General features: G+C 32.9%; 2 protein-coding genes across 3 annotated transcripts; both read left to right on the top strand.

The window, feature by feature from the left end:
• The first annotated feature begins 406 nt into the window (after nt 1-406).
• Nucleotides 407-3,341, top strand: LOC136775516 (uncharacterized). 2 transcript variants are annotated; one of them, XM_066730362.1, is made up of 10 exons: nt 435-529; nt 657-864; nt 1,003-1,116; nt 1,198-1,442; nt 1,508-1,734; nt 1,804-2,082; nt 2,147-2,329; nt 2,428-2,672; nt 2,751-3,053; nt 3,131-3,341. In XM_066730362.1, exons 3-10 carry the CDS (start codon nt 1,034-1,036, stop codon nt 3,252-3,254), a joined length of 1,689 nt encoding a protein of 562 aa, XP_066586459.1. In that variant the 5' UTR covers nt 435-529; nt 657-864; nt 1,003-1,033; the 3' UTR covers nt 3,255-3,341. The 2 variants fall into 2 exon arrangements, with proteins under 2 accessions (XP_066586458.1, XP_066586459.1); XM_066730361.1 differs by having other exon boundaries at nt 407-864.
• Nucleotides 3,342-6,465: 3,124 nt separating this feature from the next.
• LOC136775548 (uncharacterized) lies at nt 6,466-19,066 on the top strand. The gene is made up of 14 exons (XM_066730424.1): nt 6,466-6,607; nt 6,759-6,892; nt 7,143-7,380; nt 7,453-7,569; nt 8,062-8,291; nt 8,488-8,697; nt 10,243-10,456; nt 10,601-10,875; nt 10,939-11,257; nt 11,337-11,804; nt 12,740-12,870; nt 17,170-17,327; nt 18,243-18,505; nt 18,589-19,066. Exons 1-14 carry the CDS (start codon nt 6,466-6,468, stop codon nt 18,882-18,884), a joined length of 3,195 nt encoding a protein of 1,064 aa, XP_066586521.1. The 3' UTR covers nt 18,885-19,066.
• Nucleotides 19,067-19,388: the final 322 nt, after the last annotated feature.

Raw genomic sequence — 19,388 nt, 5'->3', positions numbered from 1 at the left:
GAGTTGACAGTGCTACTGAGTGCTAGCGTGCCATTGTGAACGTGCCCTTAGTTTTATTTTATCCTTACGCATATGTATATGTGCACTGGCCAATGTCCATATACATATGTATGTACATACACCATACTCATTACTTAGGGTGCGTTCCGAGTCACGCATATGCGCGCAGTAAGCACTTAAATTCTATAATAAATGTGACATAAACTGTACATTCTATGCGCTTCATGCGTAATTTGGAATGCACCCTTACTATGCTGACTGTGTGCTCCCCAATCCCCCCAATAATACCCTAATCTCTCCCCCCAATGTGTGTGTACCTAACTCACAAGTTCCTACCTGCACTTCCTTAAGACCCGGTGTCACAAGCCTTATTTAAGTTAAATGGAGCTATTTATACTATATTCTACGTAACATATAATATAGTATAATTACCTTGATTTAACAGAATATAACTTAAATAAGGCTTGTGACACCGGGCCTAATAATTTTCAGTTCAGCAATTAGTCCAAAAATGTGTGATGAGATAGAGGTGTGTCGTTTCTCTCAATTTTCAGCTACATTTTGAAATCAGTTTAAATTCATTTTCCAAAAGTACTAGATTTTCTTATGTTAGGTAACACAGTTTATTAAAGTTTCAATAATTATAATGATTACAGCTGATTTCAGTCACTCAGAAGCATTCAGCAGTGTGCCGTGCCGTCTTATTTACTATACGCGTCGCATACGTAATTTCGCGGTTATTGCGCTTTAATACACCAAACTGACCGTGTAGCGTGTAGTGTAGCTAGTATCGACACAATCATTTCAAGTTTTCCACATAGGTTTTTCTATCTCCATCTTCAAACAGATTCGTTGTCATTTATGGTTAGTTTGTAATTTTTAAATACTTTAAATTTGAGCTTCGCGTACAGTACATATAACTGAATTGTTCCCATATAATCTCTTTAAAGATGAGTTGCCCCTGCATAAAATAAAGATATATTAATTCCTCCTTTCTTTCAGTTTAAAAGTGGTTTATTAACATTTTTAAAAAATGAGTTTTTCATTGAATTATTTTACCTGGGCTCAGCAACTAAAATGTCCAACAGATATTTGTAATGATACAATTAAAAAAAAGTGAGTAATATCTATTAGAACATTTTTACTATTTTAATTTTTTCAATCAATTCAGATAAATTAATATTTTTGCATTTTTAGATTATCTAAAGGATTGTTGGATTTATTATGGGAAGAGATGTCATGTGCAATTTTTCCACAACAGGAAATCTCTACAGTAAGAAAAAATATTTTGTTACATAAATTAAAAAACAATTGTAATGAACCCCTCATAGTCTGTACCAGAAGCATATCTGATTTGAATAAAGAAAAAGATAGATTGGATTCGCAAATAGATATTTCTGAAAGGGAACTGGAGGACTTAAATATTCTTTTGCAGCAAAAAGGTAATAATGTTCTTCTATATTAATTAAGAAGTTGCTCCATGAAATTTCTACTTTTGTTTTTTTAGAATATAAATTAAAAAAAGCAAAGACTGATTATAAAGATTTACAAGCAAGATTAAATTTGCTGACATTAAAATATCATGAATATAATATGCAAGTTCAAGACTGTTCAATCATGCTGCAAGCATGTAAACATTTGATGCCAAACAATGATGATAAATATAATGAGGAAAAGGTTAAGCAAAGTCTGGAGGCTGTATTAACACTCTTTTCTGGAGCGAACAAAAAAGATGTAAAAATCTACTCTATAAATTACTCTATTGTTGTGTTGATTTTATTTTTTTCTTTTAATTTTCATTAGGTATGTAAAAATATATCTACAATGCTTGGCTCTGTAAACATACCATCTTTATGGACTTCTTTATATCAAATTCATGCTCAAAATATGGAAATAATTAATCCGGCTAAGCAGGAAATAGGAAATAAATCAAACATGAATAATGAAGTTGGTGAAAATATTGAAATTGGGATTGCAAGAGCACACAATTTACATATTAATTTATTTACAAAGACGATTGCATATGATGCAAAAGTTAAACAGTATGAAGAAATTATTATGGATTTTATTGAACAAATTGAAGTAAGTCATAGTAAATACTCAAATAATTAATTTAGAGATAAATTATATATTTATATTTCTGTAGGGAAATTGTGTAAATTTGGAAGAAATTAGTGAATGGCTTGCTTTAAAGCTGGAGGTACATAAGCTAAAAGTAAAACAAGAAACTTTACAAAATGAGATTGAAAAGGTGACAGAAATACCTTTTGATAGTAATTCTAATTTTGCTCAGATAATATCTGAAATACGCAGTATTGATTCAATCATGGTAAATTGACGTAAACTATTATAAATAATAATTTATATAATATTTAATTATCATAATATTTTTAAAATACTGCTTAATATTTAATGAAAATATTCTAGGAAACTTGTATTCAAGATATACAAAAATCATTTTCCCTTCTAAAATCTGCTCCATCTTTAATACTTGCTATTAGAGATAAGGTAGATATTCCTATGCAGAAAATAATTGGATTGCAAGCTACTATAAATCAGGATGTCCTCTGGTTAAATAATGATTTAATAAATGAATTAAATCTGTTTTTTAATGATTTGAATATTAATGCGCTAAAAAAATTACCAATGAAGAAAAAATCAGGGTCAGGGAGGTGAGGAGAAATATCATAAATAAAATGAGTAGTTTTAAATATATTATAATGCTTATCAAATACTCTTACTTTTTATAGACTTACTAAGTTTACCCTAACTGAGACTCAACTTGATATTCAAGAATATCCAAAAGTAATAGCACATTGTGAAAAGACAAGTTTGCCTATATATTTCTTAATACAATGTTATAAAACAATAATGTTGAACAGATCATTGAAGAAAATTGATACTAGCGAGCATGAAAGTGTAGAGTTGAAGGACATAGAATCATTGTATAATAATGAACAGGATGCAATACTGGAGATACTGAATTCAACCAGAGCTGTTTGCACAAATGCACGGGGGCAGATCGAACAATTTGGAAAAGTTGAAAATGAATGGTATGGTAAAATCTTGTTTCTGTTAATGTGTGAGCAAACGAATTGATACGTAATTTCAAAAAGAAACTAATTTTTAGGTCTAAACAAACAGTACAGGCAGCAATGGAAGTTGTGGATCACACTGTTGATGGAGCGACTTTTAAAGAATGGCAAGAAAGATATAACAAGCTTATATTTATGTTGCAAAATGCAAGAAAATAAATTTTGTAATTATTTTTATTTTATCTTATAAATATGTCAGAAGTTGTTAATATTATTAATATTTTAAGAAATAAATTAATCTTGATAAGAAAATATAGGACTAAACATTGAAACCAGTTGCAGAATGTACAGCAAGCATTGTATTATTTCCTTTATTGCTGAATGCTTTTCAGTTTCTATTTTTTGTTATAGTTATTAGACCTATAATATGAGTAGTACTAAACGTATAAGAGTATATTCAATAATTTATACAACAATATCGGAAGTAATGAGTTAAGGTTGAGCGCCAACGCAGTGAAGAAAATGATTAAATTTAACTTTTACAGAAAAGAAGTCAAAATCTCAATCTTGTTTGGAAGAAAAAATGCGAAATTAATATATGAAGAGAATAGTACAAACTTTTGCTGAGCTATTCAGAACATGAATTTTCTAATGATTAAAAATGTAGAGGTGTGGCTAAGTGTAGAAATTTCAAGAAAAAAGAAAATTTTGTGTGTTAACTTAATTATTTCGAATATCGTAAAATAAAATTTTGAAATTACTAGGTAAAATATAATAGACTTATACATTTTATATCTATATGATGGAATGCTTCGTTTATGTTAAACGCGCATACTGCATAAATCATTTGCGAGAAATAGAAACTTTTCATGATTTTGTCAATTTCTGATCTAGTAAACGCAATAAAGATATTTTAAGGAACGTTCATTTATCCATTGCATTTTGAAGGTCAGAGATCGATCATAGTGAGCTATATCGTGATGAGATATTTAGGAATGTTTTGTGAAATATACGCGCTTTATGAAAGTGCTTCTTATTAAAATATTATATTCACATAATAAAATTTGACTTAGGGATAGAACATTTTTAATATAACGTAAGGCAAATTGAAATATTGAACAGGTTTTTGTATGATCCTAAAATATTATTTTTGCGATCGATATTTGGCTCTTTTAGAATTGGTAAGAAACCGTGCTAATAAAATCTCGAACTGCCGAGCAGATATTACTATATGATGATAGATTTTTTGAAGTATCGCCCTTTTTTTGAAAATAAACACTTATATAGTATGAGTTTCAACAATTCAGAATTGGATATCCCAATATATGCTCAGATTTTCGTGCTATGAAGAGTACCAGACGTAAGACTGAGGTTGCATATGTTTGAGTATAACTTGATATAAGGACTGTAATAAAACTAAGATTCTTTATTACATATATATTAAGAATTTATATAAAATTAGATTACAAAGTCATCCAAATTGAAGAGGAAGTCTCAAATGCCATATTTATATCAATAAACGACTAACCTGCTGTAAGAATTTTTCGAAGCCTTTGTCCTATTGATTGGTTATTTATACATTACAAAATAAGAATTCTCTCTAAGCGAATTAAACATAAAACATGACTAATAGTATAGGACAATATTAAAAATATGCATTACAATAAAATAAGTGATAAGCGATTTACGGGCCAAAAATGTACTTTAGACTTTGCTCTTGGAAACATTAATAACGATACACCGATACACGGTATTCAAGTCTCAGGTAAAGGATTCCCAAAGTGCCCGCCTAAGTATTCCAAGTAATTCGAATCCCGTTCCAAGAGGCGCAATGCGCAGCAAGGACTTACTAGGATTCCCCTTTAACCCTCTTAAAACATATGGACTTTCATTAAATCTTCTAATTAATACCTACGCCTAGCCAAAGCATACTGCTTTTGATGTTATCATTATGACTAAACTCTCCAATTTAGGTTCCTTTTTTTTAGTACAAAAAAGATATTGCGTATATGGTCCGCTGTAAATTCCGAAATATATTTTAGTATAATTTAGACCTTTTTTTTATTTTTTGATTATTTACTCCAGTTTTCAATCGTTTTTATTTGCAAGATTTCATGTATAGAAAATTTTGGATACGTGAGAAATTATTTTCTCGTTCACTTATAGTTAAGTGAGTATTAATTAATAATATATAGTATAAATGTATATGCTCCAAAAGTAACAACACCATATACGCGTAACTATATATCGTTGGCACACCCTGAAGAGGAAGTCAGACGTCGGCAATTGTAGTCGGAAGTAATTCCGGTAGCAGGGCACACTGGAAATGCATTGTCACGAGACACGCTGGGAAACAATTGGCCATTTTAGCATTTACAACATTACAATTATATCGTGCCAATACTTACGCAGCTTCGCGAGAAACGTGTATTACGCTTTGTGCCACAAGCAAACACCGATTCAGTTTCCGTCGATACTCCGAAACTGTGAGTTTTCACTTCGGAAACAGCAGATACATTATTTACGTATATGTATATAATTTATTTAACTCGTCCAACTAAGTTGCATAAAAACAAAAAGGGCATTTATTTATTTAATAAACAGAAATTAAATAAAAAGTGACACTGGAAGAATAAATTAAATGTGTTCGGTAGTGTTTCTTTTGACTTTGGCCCTGTACAAATGACTCATTAATTATTACAATGTTGGGGCATTGAAAGAATCTAAATTTCAATTGTTATTTAAATCGATGAATTATTTATTCTCTTTGGCGAAAAATTAAACAGACAACTTAAATCGAGTGTGTTAGTGTTAATGAATATATTTTACTTCGCTTATTTACAGTCACTATTTTCTGTATCTAAATTACACAAAATTGTGTTAAAATTAATATCAAGTGAGATTACAAGGGTTTTCTGCTAGCATTCTTTAATCATAATAATATTAGGTAAAAGGATCGATGAAACATCAGTTTGCAACATCCAATATTAACACGAAGCGTAATACGAAGAGAGCACTGGAGTAAATAATAAAGAATAATAATCAAAGCAGGCAAGCTTTACCGTTTCTTAAAATTAAAATAATAATAAGTTTTGAAAAGTTTTATTAACGTATTTATAGTTTAATAAACACCATTGAACTATTTATTAATAAGTTTCAATAATTATTATAGTTAATATGTGTATGTAATTGAATCAAATTTTTAACAGAGTTTGTCTGTCAAATCACCGTAAAAGTGATACACACCAATTGTGTAGTTACGCTTCGATGGGCCGTATTTCCCGTATTATTGAAACTGCGACTGATTAGCTCTATCAGTATAGATCCGTCACGTAAAACATCTTTGAATGCACAATACTGAATAATTAATGGAAACAGGAAGCGAAAAAATAGGTTTAAGGAAAATTTGGTCTTTACAATTGTCAGCAGGATGGGTTGTTCTCAGAGCAGTCCAAAATCGAAAAATGGAAGTTTACGTTTAATAACATCTAAGCTGTCTTTTAACGTTGATCAACTGAATAATTTGAATGCCTACTTTCGCAAAATTACTAAAGACGAGTGTAAACTGCCTGGTGAGTCTCAATAATATTCATCAAACTATTTGTAAAAAATAATATCAACGAATATGACAAATTATTGCCAAACTAAAAATAGAAAAGAGTTTTGATTGACTTAGACATTATATGTATATATATAGTGAATAATTAAGTTTAATGCCCCCAGACAGAGGGAACATTGCTTGGATCGAGGCTACAGTAGAAAGATTGGTTCAACGATTGATAATGGGCGTGGGCAATCTGGATCCGAGATTTTCATCTATGTTCCTCATTTCGCTGAATGAATCTCGGCGTATAAAGGTAAAAAGGCAGGAAACAGGAATGAAAAATCGAGTGCATGGTGGATTTTAAAGCCCAGTGAGAGCTTCACCTGGTCCACCGATTCATTTCTAGCGTCTGTGTTTTCTCCTCCTCTCCAAAGAGTTTGTCCTTTTAATTCTAGCTAGTAAAGTAGACTATCAGTAACTTTTTAATTAATCTATCTTGAAAATTACCAAATTAGATTATAACAACATATTATTTACCTTAATGCATTAAAAATATTTTTTAGCAAAACAAGTTTGAATATTTGGTAAGACTCGATGCACTGTCCACGCCAGCTTTTGATCACGAAATGGAAGATGCTGTAAATGTTGAAGAAGATGCTGCGATGCCAGGATTCGCTCGTTTAGCCATATGTGCCACAATTGCCGAATCGTGGACCGAGTTTCTTGGTTCAGCGGGAAGATTGCGAAGAGATCTGATAAAGGCGAAATTAACTAATTTACTGGCGGAAACCATAAAACAAGGTAGACAGCCTTAATTTAAAGATATAGGTAGGAAATTCTTAAAGAAACCAACGATTAATTTTCTCGTGGCAGATTCTTCGGAAGAGGAAACAAATATACTATATCCTTCTCCAGGTCAAGTAGTTGACGCGGAAAGTTTACAAAATATTTTGAAACAGCCTAATCACGTCAGAATATTTTATGGTCCAGGTAAGTATCGTAATTTCATTTTATATCTAATGTTTATTCTATAGAGCGAATTATAGCTATTTAAAAATAAAAAGGCATGCAAAAATCGTGAATATTTTCGAGATGAGTCGTTATCTTTAATTAAGAAAGGCAATCATTATAAGGTGACGTATATGCTGATGAAAATTATCTTCATAGTTAAGGACATTTTTCTTGCGAAGAATATGTCATATAGCTTTGCTTAGAGGCGTGAAAACCAATATAATAAGCTTCACTCTGTTGGTCCTGGTTATTACGCTTTCCCTTATTAACGGCAAGTAACTGATCAGCGACGCTCGTAAAATAGCAAGCTGCCTTACAAATTAGTCGAGTCAAATTACAGCTGGCGAGCTTAATAACAATTTCTCCTTCAAAGCATATGGATTATTAAACTGAAAAATTGCTCCCTTGAATTTGAGCCAATTAATTAACGAAAAATTAATGTATGATTAGCATTAATTAATGTGTTTTCAGCACACAGCGATGGAGCTTTTCCTGTACCGAAAGATCATAGAATAGTTCTTGTCGAAGATAGCGGTGGAATTTTATTAAAAATTGGATTGCAAGGATTAAGGACCGGCGATATAGAAGTCAGATTGTTAGTGGGTGTCGGTATTTCTTCTTGGAGTAATTTATCAGATTACCCTCAACGTATACCCCTTTATCATTGTGATGCCTTGTTACACAACACAGCAGCAAAATCTGTAAGATAATACATTGTTACTTAATTTTGTTGTCACTTTCTTAGCACAACGTGAATGCCCAATTTGAATTTAATCAACGATAAGAACAAAACATAAGATGATATAATGAGAAAAGTTTTTCGTTTAGAGTGTATAGTAAACTATGATGGTGATCTAAAGGAATAATAGAATTGGTCTTATGCTCTTCTAATTTTAGGGTATGTATGCAATAGCTGTTGGCCCTTATCCAGGTGCCCGTTGTGAGGACCGCTCGACTCTCTGGAGGATACATACTCCGGCAGTAGAAACTGTTATGAATCAACATTATTCCGACGATAGTGTACCTGCTCTGACGGAATCCACCCTTATGGAAATTCTCGAACAACTACGCCAAAGACGACCATTAGACCTATCCATAAAACAAAAGGTACGACCCTTTTCCTTGCACAGCTTTTAGTTTTTCAAAAAAAGAATAACATATAGAGTTTTTAACCAATAAGCGCTTAAATAAAACTATTTCATTTTCTTTCACTTCTAATTTAACTGGTTATACATAACTCTCTAAAAAATGTTCACGAAATATATTTTCTATTGCACGTACTTGAAAAGCTAATTTCTTAGATTATGTTTAGAAAACAGGTAGGGTCTCGTGAACAATTTTTGTTATCCTGCAGGTATGGGATAAAGAGTTGCGATATCCACTTTCCTGACAAGAAAGCTTTATAGCACCACCTGCGTGAAGTAAGAAAGTATCTCGATACCTTCAGCCACGGCAGCTGACTCGAAATTGAATTTACAACTTCTTGGCACTTTGCTTCCCACAGAAAAGTGCCATTAAACATTCATAAAGAATTTAGATTCGGTATTGATCTTTTTCAAGCAACGATTGTTTGTTTGTCAACGGTTATAGGAAACAAATGACCTCAAACAGGATTGAAAATCTATTGGACTTTTCCTATTATAGGTTTTCAAACTCGTATTACGCGATGGATTCAGCAGAAAAATTACGAAAACTAATATTAACACGAGTGCGTGTATATTAAATATTTTAAAAATTACTTTAATCTATAATTACGTAACTCTAGCGATCAGTGCTGTAATAATATGCATTAGCAAGATGTAAGTGTGATAGGATCGTATAACGGAAAATGAGGTGTTAAATTGCCGTTAGGCTTTCTCTCTATCGCTTTCTATCAAGCGGAAAACGAGGTTTGCTATAAGGTATGAAGCCATAACTTACCAGAATGAATACACTTGTCCGACTAAAGTTCCCTTGTACTACTGAAATACGCTATCTTAGATCACTAGCGGTTAACCCGAATGGAAACTGGTACGCCGTACAAGGGAATTCACTTATCAAAGCCATATCGTACTTAAGTTAATAGCTAAGCGTTTATTAATTTATTACATCGTAGTTCATAAGAATTCACGTCAATCGACAAAGTTCTGCTTCAACATAATCCCTCCTGTGATAACGAGCTTCTACTTTCTACGAAAACTTTCTAAATCATGCTACTCTTCAGTTTATTCCTTAATTCTCGAAAGTAGCACGAGAAAACTCTCGAACAACAACAATTCTCTGGAAATTATTTCTCTTGCGAGTCGCAATTACTCATTTTAAAGTCAATTCTATTGTTTGTCTTTCAATTAAACGGAGTATCCCCTGCTTTCCCTAAAACCGAAGTTTAGAAACGATTGTTGCACGAATTTCTTTATATTATTGACTTCAAAGTATTATTGCCAGATTATATAATTAAACCTTAAATAACTTAATAGCTTTCACATGCCTGTGATGGGGTAACTGTAAAAATAGTTCAGATTGTTCGAGTATAATATTCCAGTTCGACAACTATTTATGAAATTATCAAGAAGAATGATAATTTGAGCTTAATTGTATCTCGTGATAGTAACAAAATATTATCTTATTAAAATGATTATGTAATAAAACTAAGATATCTTTTATTTTGTAAAGGATTGCTTACGTGTGGTCTCTCGACACATTGTTAGGACCGTACACCGATGGTCTCTCGAGAGAACAGGACCTGACCCGTTGAGCAGTTGGGCACCTGATACACTATCGCATCACGTTTTGCTAGCCCTGGATGATTTAGTCATGGCTCTCAAATGCCAAAATTTGAGATGCTATTTCCATCCACGATGTAACGTGATGCTGCACTGTGCGAGAGGTATAAAAAACTATAGCTTGCTTATTTTCTATAATCTATAAATTTTCTGAAAACAATGGTTTTCTACAAAATATTATTTATTTTTTGTAAATCTATACTTTTATTTATTATTATTTTAGTATAAAGGATAATTTTTATTCAAAGGTGGAGAGCTGTATCACGAGGACTCTTATTTATCAGATGCGCGCCTTTTGGAATCGTATCTAAGCGCGCTACACCACCGTTCCTTTAATATGGTTCCTTACAATCCTTCACCAATGGATCTTTTGGAAAAGGAATTAATCATCAGGTGGCGAACTGTCATGGCTTCTTTGCCCAGGGGAACCATGAATGCAGATTACGGTTATAGTTCACGGCAGCTGGAATATCTGAGTATAGTTTTACAAGAGGTTTTACAGGCAAAAGATGCATTATTGCAGGTAAAGTATAATAATTGCAATATTTACTTTTGCATTTGCTGTTAATTGATTTTTTTCTTCAAGGAAAAACGGGGTAACTGTTCGTATCTTGGCCAGTTCGTTGCATCTCATACGATTGAACCAATCGAAAATTTGATATATTTATTAAAGCTAATTCTGAAACAAGCTCGGGATCAAATATACGTGCTATCGGATTACAAAAGTCGTAAGCGAAATCGTCGACTGGTACTGCGAGATAGGAAACATTGCAACACCCTGACGTATTTTCAGCATTCGAGCGATTTACTCATCGATGCTGTTAGGAAAGATCGTGAAACTGCTTATTTGGATTTGGAAACGCCGATAATTATGACGAAAATATTGTTACGATGGTTATACTTTGGTAAGAAACTTTAATATTGGAGAGTTGAATTATTTTAACGAAAAATATAAATTACTAAGTGATACGATTGTTTATATAGCAATGGAGCATGATAGAAAGATTTTGGGTCCAATTTTAAAGCCTTACTTGGGCAATTTGTTTAACGCCAGCCTCGAGAATGGTTGGCACATAGAGACATGGAGAAAACGTCAAGAGTCCTACAGTTCCGAGATGCGATCGTTAGGGATGTTTTGCAAGTTGGTGTTGACGAATGAGGTTTCGCCTGGTAACGGGCTGGTGGAGTCCTTTTCAAGAGGATGGCGCTGGGCGGAAAGTGTCACAAGAATGATCGAACGTTCGGGAAACTCTTTGAGGATGGTATTCGTTACTCCCCAAGGTGTTAGCAAGTATACTTTAACATTCGCCAACAACAAAAGTCTCAGCTCTTATCCCACCTGGAGCAAAGCAAGGAGTATTAATAATACAATCAGAAAAAGAAGAATGCTCGTAACACCTCTCATTGATTCCATGATGGAATTCGTCCCTACGGATAACGAAATATACAAAGGTATAATTTCCTCAGCTTCTTCTTTAACACGACTCGGCACCAATTACGAACGTAACACTCTGTAATAAATTTACTTCTCGGGTGCAACTATATTTTTAACAAGTCAAGCAGAGCTATTTATTTCCTCGGCATGTTCCATTAAAGTTAAGAAAGCGTGATGCACTGTGCTTCGATTATTGAAGTTTGACGAGAATCCATATAGATATGCTAATTACAAGAATGAATTACTTCGTAATTAAAGGAACCGAAACTTAATTAAGTTTGAAATTAATTGTATTAATGATTACCACTGCGCAGCTTGAGAATTGAAATCTTAATATGCGTAAGAGCCATGACGGTGGAAGCAAATCAAGCCTCAGGGATGGAGTGTGGTTTTCCTCCACTTTACCACTACTACTATAACAATCACCACTACCATTAATGCTACTTCGAGAAATCTTGTCGCGAGCTTTGAGCCCACTTCCGGGCAAACGAACTTTGCTTCTTTAATTACATTTACAAATCAGACTGTGTATTTAACAAAAAGATACAATATTAAAGTTGAAACTATTAAAAAGAAGTCTCTTCTTACACGAAAATATTATTTCAGCTGAGATATTAGTTTTATAAGCTAATATTGACGTTAAAAAAGTTTGTGCGAATGATATAGTTATAACGCTAAAAGTTGTTACTATTTTTGTGCAACTTTATTTGAATTATAAATGGTTCCCACATTTCTCACGATGTCTCTGTGGAGCTTTTCAATTAAGGGGCGCTGCTTTAATCAGTGGATAAACTTTAATTCACAGAGGAAGACGGTCCAAGTTAGACGGGTAGGTTTGTGATCAATGCCATGTTTTCACCACAGGAGCACCGTGGCTCTCATAGTTCGTGAAAGTCGTGTATACAAGTATAGCGGATGTGTTCTAAAATCAATATAGTATATCCTGTCACAGGTGCTGTAGCTCACATAGAACTGAGGAATACCAGTCCTCTGACTTATACCATTTCAATGAGCCGTCGGAGAGGTCGTCAACGTGGACCTGGAAATTTAATTTCAGCCCTGATCTCTCTCAATAAATTCAGGGTGAGTTTCTTTAGCATTCATTTTCTTACGCAAGTTTGGACCCCTCTTCAAGACCTTCTATATCCCTCCTTTGTGTCCGTCATACCTTTTCCAACAATTGTAGGAATAAAAAGTGTGATAATTTTTTATTTCTTGAACTAACCATTTTTAATTTTAATAACACAAAGACAGCAAAGCATCAATTTAAAATTCTACTTACCTCCAGACTATTATTAGCATTTATAAATAATTAAATTGTAATGCTTTTATTAGATGACACATGTATTCATAATCTTTATTCATATAACGGTATAGCTTTACATAATTATGAATATAATATTTTTTTAATTACAGGCAATTATCTTTATTTTTTGGCTCTCTTGAAAGGGAGCGTAAATCGAAGAACAATTAATTTTCCGTAAATCTTTTTCCAACTACATGCTCATTAAAATCTCCCTTTTATACTTGACCGAAGAATAAAAGGAAATTATTATCACACCGGTTTCCATTGTACGAACGATCAAATTGTTGCATCGAGAATGGAGCTCTCGTTAAAAAAACTGCTTATTGCTTTCATAAGATAACTGATGGTACCTTGCAAATAAACACTCAGTTTTGACGGAAGAATTTTTTGTATTAAGGACAAACACTTTGATGTTGTTATTGATCGTTAAAATTTTTCGGGTTTCTTTAATATATATCGTAAGACTGGTCGTAGTTCAAGTCTATATAATATTAAGTTAGAGATGGTAGATATTTCATTGAATTTGCAGAAGGCAAATATATAATAGGGTGATGATCAAAATGATCATCAATGCGTAACCCAAATAGTATTCTATCTTTGATACGATAAAAGGTTAGCTCGCTGGAAAGTTTATTCAACTGTACAGTCAATGTGATGAAAGCTATGAGCGAAACGGTACAGAGCGCGTTTTGCTTTGCTTTACCTTCCTTCCTCCCGTCGATGGTAGGTACCTACTCTTTTTATCTTATTGTATTCCACTCTATTATACTCTATTTTATTCTATTTTACTTTCTACTTTATGTAATCTTATTCCACTTTACGCAATACATTTCCATTCAAATTTTCCATTCGAAATTTTCCGGGTGCTGCTTTATTTTACTTTGAGCCGTCTTATCCAAAATTGCACCATTTTTTACCTTCCTTGGTATTGTTTCATGAATTTTAATTTGCATTTAAAGTAAATTAATTAGATTGAATGTAAATTAATGATTAAAAATTTGTCTATCATATTTTTATCCTTGTAGAGAATGGTTTACTGCATTTCTTTATCCTTTTGGTACACATGCAGAAATAGTTCATCAAAATTTTTATTTTATGTAAATAATAAATATAATACATGATTTAATTGAAATTTCGAAAGAGAATAAAAGTGTATATTCAACTAGAAATTTTCTGAACCTTTCGAGAAAAAAAGTAATTTTCTGATGAATTGTAGCTACAAGACTTGGAAAGAAAAGAAATTTCAAGTAAGCTATTTCAAGCGAAACAATGAAAGTCCGTGAAAGATCAATTTGACGAAACTCGTGAGTTTAAATTTTCTTGTAATTGTTTTGTCAACGCTTTATCGCTTGAATATTTATTTATCAATAAGATATGCTTGTCCAACGTTAACTGTTCATCATTAGTATCATTTATTATTAATTAAATAATTTCTTCATCTAAACTGATTAACAGCAAGATATATAGTAATCGAATTAAAAGAAACTAAGAATTTGAAATAAATAATGTATTTTAATTATAAGAAAGCTCAGCGAGAGAGAGAGAGAGAGAGAGAGAGAGAGAGAGATATGCATAAGATAAGACTTTAGTATAATCGAAGGTGAATCTCGGCTAAATTTGTGTGCCTGTGGGCTACTGGGTTGAATCTATCAAGAATAGAATGTACTAACTCCTCTGAAATCTCTAGAGCTCAAGATTTCTCAGCGCTCGACTTTAGGCGACACACTTATATACATACCTGCAGGAAGCCAATTCAAATTTCGTGCATGCTCCTAGCATAGACAGAGCACTAGCTCAATTTGTGCGAAACTCCCTCTTCAAATGTAAGAAATTAAATGTCGCTCATACGTCCGCTACAAGAAAAAAACCTCGACCTAGATTACTTTTTATGAAAAAATCAAATTCTTGTGTTATATTACGGTTGAAGCAGGATTTAACATCCAAAGAGATCTTGATGAGCAAAATGAGTCGAGTTTTGAGTTTGATTTAACGATCGTACGAAGGAAAAGTCATAGGGATCCTCTGACGAAGTGGATCAAAGTTAGAAGGATGACAGAACACGGACTCGCACTTATCTAGGTCGAAACTTTTCCATGGGTTACTGGAAATAGGATCTCTCGTCTGCTCTTCCGTCTCCGTCGTCATCCTTGACGGGATATATTCGGACGGGTCAGGGGTCAAAGAGACTTTCTTCGAGACTATCGGGCCCCCGAGGCACTTGCTGAATCCTTCAACGGATTTCTCTGTGTATATACCCTTGTTCGCCAACACTGTAACCCTGAGATATAATTTATCATACTACGCTTTTGACCTGACTTACGTATTTTTATCAGATTTACAAGATGTCTACTGCTACAGGCATCGTCCTCTACCATTCTTCTTATTGCATTTACTGTCCGTCATTCCCAATACATAAATTGCATTTTTTCTCTATCAACGATGTTTCCTTTTTTTTTTTCTCTTTTTTAATTACTCGTAGCTATTCACTTGTACTACAATATATTGTATTCTACAATCGAGCATTGCAGTTGCTTTGCGAATGCAATAATTCTCGTTTAATGGATGAATTCTACGCTGCTGGGTTTGGACTGGAGAATTATTTGACGCATCGAGTTCTTGTGCATCGGAATGTATATAGACTTGAGCCTTTTTAACGTAGTAATCAGATTTTTCTTCAGCCAGGAGCGCAAATCGAGATGTTTTCATTTTATTTAGTCCCCAGAGTCCTCGAGGGGTCGTCGCTTCCATTTCAGTCAATTTCCGTCGAGTCTTGCTGCCACCACGGAAAACTCATCGCCGATACGATCTCAGACAAGCCAGATGTAACTCAATGTTCTCCCTACAACTTCTGCGAGAGACATTCGAATTACTGTTGAAAGGAATTGGGACTCTGCTAACTAGCAATTTGTACAGCTAGAGCATAATAAAAATACTCGTAGGTCGAACTTAATTATTGAAAGACAAAAATCTTCGACTCTACTTTGATATTGATAAATATATTGATTCAATAAATCATCTATTTTTGGTTATTTCGTCGTAAATCCTATATATTAATACTCTTCTACATAGATTCATTATTTGCATTGTGTTTTTTATCAGTTGAAGTTCAAAAAAGTCTGGAAATAAAAATTGATCAAGTGTTTTATATACGTTAAAGGTATTTTTGAAATTATCGCATTTCATAATGAAACTCTCATCAATCACTAAGCTTCCATTAGCAGTGATTAATATTGGTTATCAATATCTGTCGTTTCTCTGTTCCAAAATTAAATATTCCATTCAAAAAAAAAATCTGTAGTGTAAGCCTAGTTTTTTTTATTAACATTAAACTGACTGCCAGTGACATCGTTTTTATCACGCTTGCAATTATCTCGTTTCATAGGATCAGTAAATTACTAAAGAAAGTATAGGACATTTTCTCTCATAGATAACTTTCTCATGGAAGTAAGTGACCATACTCTGGTCTTTGAAATATATTTTTTAAAAGCGTGCAAACTTTTCTTTCTAAATGCTTTCTTTTTTCTCGTACTTATTAAAAAGTCTACTAAAGAGAGAACGAATAGGCGAATGCAATGGAGTCGTTGCCTCTGTTTTAAGAAAGGTAGTAGGCAGAAGTTGAGATTACTTTAAACTTTTCAACTGATACCAGATTTTCAGTTTTAATTCTCCAGCTATAAAATGAAAATTACATAATTTACTGATCACCGCGGTAGCAGAAATTTTGATACGTTTTGCGGTATGCTATTTTTAATACCTCCATTTAATTACAAATAAATGGAATTTCACATTTTGTTGAATCCCTTTCGTTCAGCGAATATCTGTTGGATGTAATATATTTTCCATAAATAAAGTTTCGGCGTAGATTCTTCGATATTGAAATTTGTATAATATAAAGGGAAACGTAAGTTTTTCAAGATCCCTGATGCTTTTTATGCACGATAAAGTTCGGTATCGTTGAAATCGGTGTTGTTTGGGTGGTAAGCATAAAGTGCAGGTTTTCCCTTGTCACGTGCCAGTCATACGTATATATATATATATATATATATATATGTATAAGTTTATTGTTCTCTATTCAGATTTTACAGGAGGTTGCTGCAGTTTTACCACAGAAGGACAGAATCGCTATGTTGGATATGATACAACGTGTTGCGAGAGAATCCTCGCGGCGTCTAAGAAGAGCCAGCTTTCCCGATTCTGCAAGCATTGGACTACCTAGGCAATCTTATACAGCAAAGTATACACATATAATGCATATTCGCACTCATAACATAAATCACTATATATATAATGCGTTCCCGAACTTCATTCTTATATATCACCATTTTACTAAAATCTTCATTCGAGATTTGTATTGAACATTTATCGTCTTCTTTAAAGAGACACATAATTAATTAATTTATTTGTTATGATTTCTGCAAAGTTGGGATCGTCAAATTATCAATTATATTGCAACTGTAAAGTATGGGTGTTACCATCTATGAATTATTAATTACCTAAAATAATGCGTTATTCCTGAGAGAAAATGGATGATAAATAAAAGTATTTTACTTGAACGAGTAATAAATGATTTATCGAAGCGTGTCGCTTAATTGAATTCCTCGCGCACTTTAGCCAGATTCCTGCAATTGACATTCCAGGAGGGGAAATATTTTTCAATTATTAATCATCTAGACATTTGTTTTAGCACAATATCGATATATTTAACAGTCTTGTTATGAGTTTATTAATTATCACTTAAAAAAAAACACGCTTATCTTAAAGGAGGGAAGACAATAAATGTTTAATGTGCCACAATAAATCAATAAAGATCACGATACTTATGCTATAATTATCCATAAGTAAGTGTTGAGAAAAGCTGTGAAAATCAACAATTAAAATGTTCTGAATATTAATTAATATTTCACGTCAATAAGGTGTTAATAAAATTAGTATCGAAACTATAAGAATTTTACGACAATGTTTCCGCAAATTATTGGATTAATGAATCACTGGTGTACAGTTACATAAAGTAATTTGTTGAAGAAAGTTATCGTTTAATGTGAAATTTCTTCAATGAGTTTGCACAATTGAAATTTCGAAAAGACCAGCTAATTTCGATTTGATGACGGATCGAGCCTTTTGCAAGGGTTAATTTTGCTACTGCTTGCAGGTCGGAAACCAATCTTGCGGATTCGTCAGAGAGACTCTCGCCCATTATTCGTCAACGTTGCGTTATCGCCGAGCGTCAGAGTCAGCTGCGTCGCGAAATGCAAGAAATGCACGACACTTTGACACGCGGTTTACGTACGAGACAGCAGATCCCATCATGGGATTCCCATTCACTCGCTTCACGGACATCGTCCATCGAATCTGCTGGTCCAGCCAGAAGGAGAACCAGAAAACGATGCGAGTCTCTTTGGAACAGTTTTCGAGGTAAAAATTATAGGCTTCTTAAATATTTATTTTATTTCCCTTTACCGTACGATATAAATTTTTCACGCTATTATATGTTCTAGGGTCTTCCCGTTTGTGGGATAATGTTGATACTAATAGTAACGTTTCCAAAATTAGATCCGATGAAATGGAAAGTAGAGAAGAATCTCCAAAATGGAACAGTTTGGATTATCGACGTACCTTTGATAGTTACGATATTAGTGAAGGTGATTGTTTACCTTCGTGGGAAATCCTGGAAGCCACGTTGAATAAAAGATTGACCAAATTGAACAGTGGAGAGTCGGACTCGTTAGAAATTAATAAGGATGTTAGCATTGATTATATTTTAACGACTAATCCAAAAAAGGAGCATTTATAAGATTTTCTATTAACAGTTATTTGTTTTTATTTTCATACGTTCGATGCATATTTAAATTTATTATTTAAGATTTCAGAAACGCATAAAATAATAGTGTTGCAGCCGACTACTTTATGAGTTATATATATATATATACTATATAGTATAAGCATATGAAGCATGCTCTGAATGGATCAATGACCCCTTTTAGCCTAACAAAAGTACGATTTGAGCTCTATAGACGATATAATTGTCCGTTCACACCTGCTGAGTCATGATTGTTTTCATTATGCAATTTGCTAGAAGGGTAAATTTTAAAAATAAGTTATATATACCTTTAATAATTATTTTCTTATTAAAGTTCTTCTCATTTCTCATTTTTAATGTATTATAAATGAAAATTATAAGTTTTATGTTTAAAAAATATTATAACTAATTTATTTTTATAGATACAATTTTTATAATTAATAATAAAATTTCACATTTTTAAATATTTTGAGGTGCAAATTAGCTCCTAAAGAATAA

This window comes from Prorops nasuta, unplaced genomic scaffold (genome assembly GCF_024137725.1).
Source record: "Prorops nasuta isolate Cenicafe-Biocafe unplaced genomic scaffold, Cenicafe_Pnas_1.2 PNAS00008, whole genome shotgun sequence".
NCBI lineage: Eukaryota > Metazoa > Arthropoda > Insecta > Hymenoptera > Bethylidae > Prorops > Prorops nasuta.
This window is presented reverse-complemented; position numbering and strand designations above follow the sequence as displayed.

Coding starts and splice junctions, on each gene's coding strand:
- LOC136775516 (XM_066730361.1), top strand. CDS start 1,034: ATGAGTTTTTCATTGAATTATTTTACCTGGGCTCAGCAACTAAAATGT. Junction 1,117..1,197: donor AATGATACAATTAAAAAAAA/GTGAGTAATATC, acceptor TTGCATTTTTAG/ATTATCTAAAGGATTGTTGG. Junction 2,330..2,427: donor GCAGTATTGATTCAATCATG/GTAAATTGACGT, acceptor AAAATATTCTAG/GAAACTTGTATTCAAGATAT.
- LOC136775548 (XM_066730424.1), top strand. CDS start 6,466: ATGGGTTGTTCTCAGAGCAGTCCAAAATCGAAAAATGGAAGTTTACGT. Junction 10,876..10,938: donor CAAAAGATGCATTATTGCAG/GTAAAGTATAAT, acceptor TTTTTCTTCAAG/GAAAAACGGGGTAACTGTTC. Junction 12,871..17,169: donor TCTCTCTCAATAAATTCAGG/GTGAGTTTCTTT, acceptor TTCTCTATTCAG/ATTTTACAGGAGGTTGCTGC.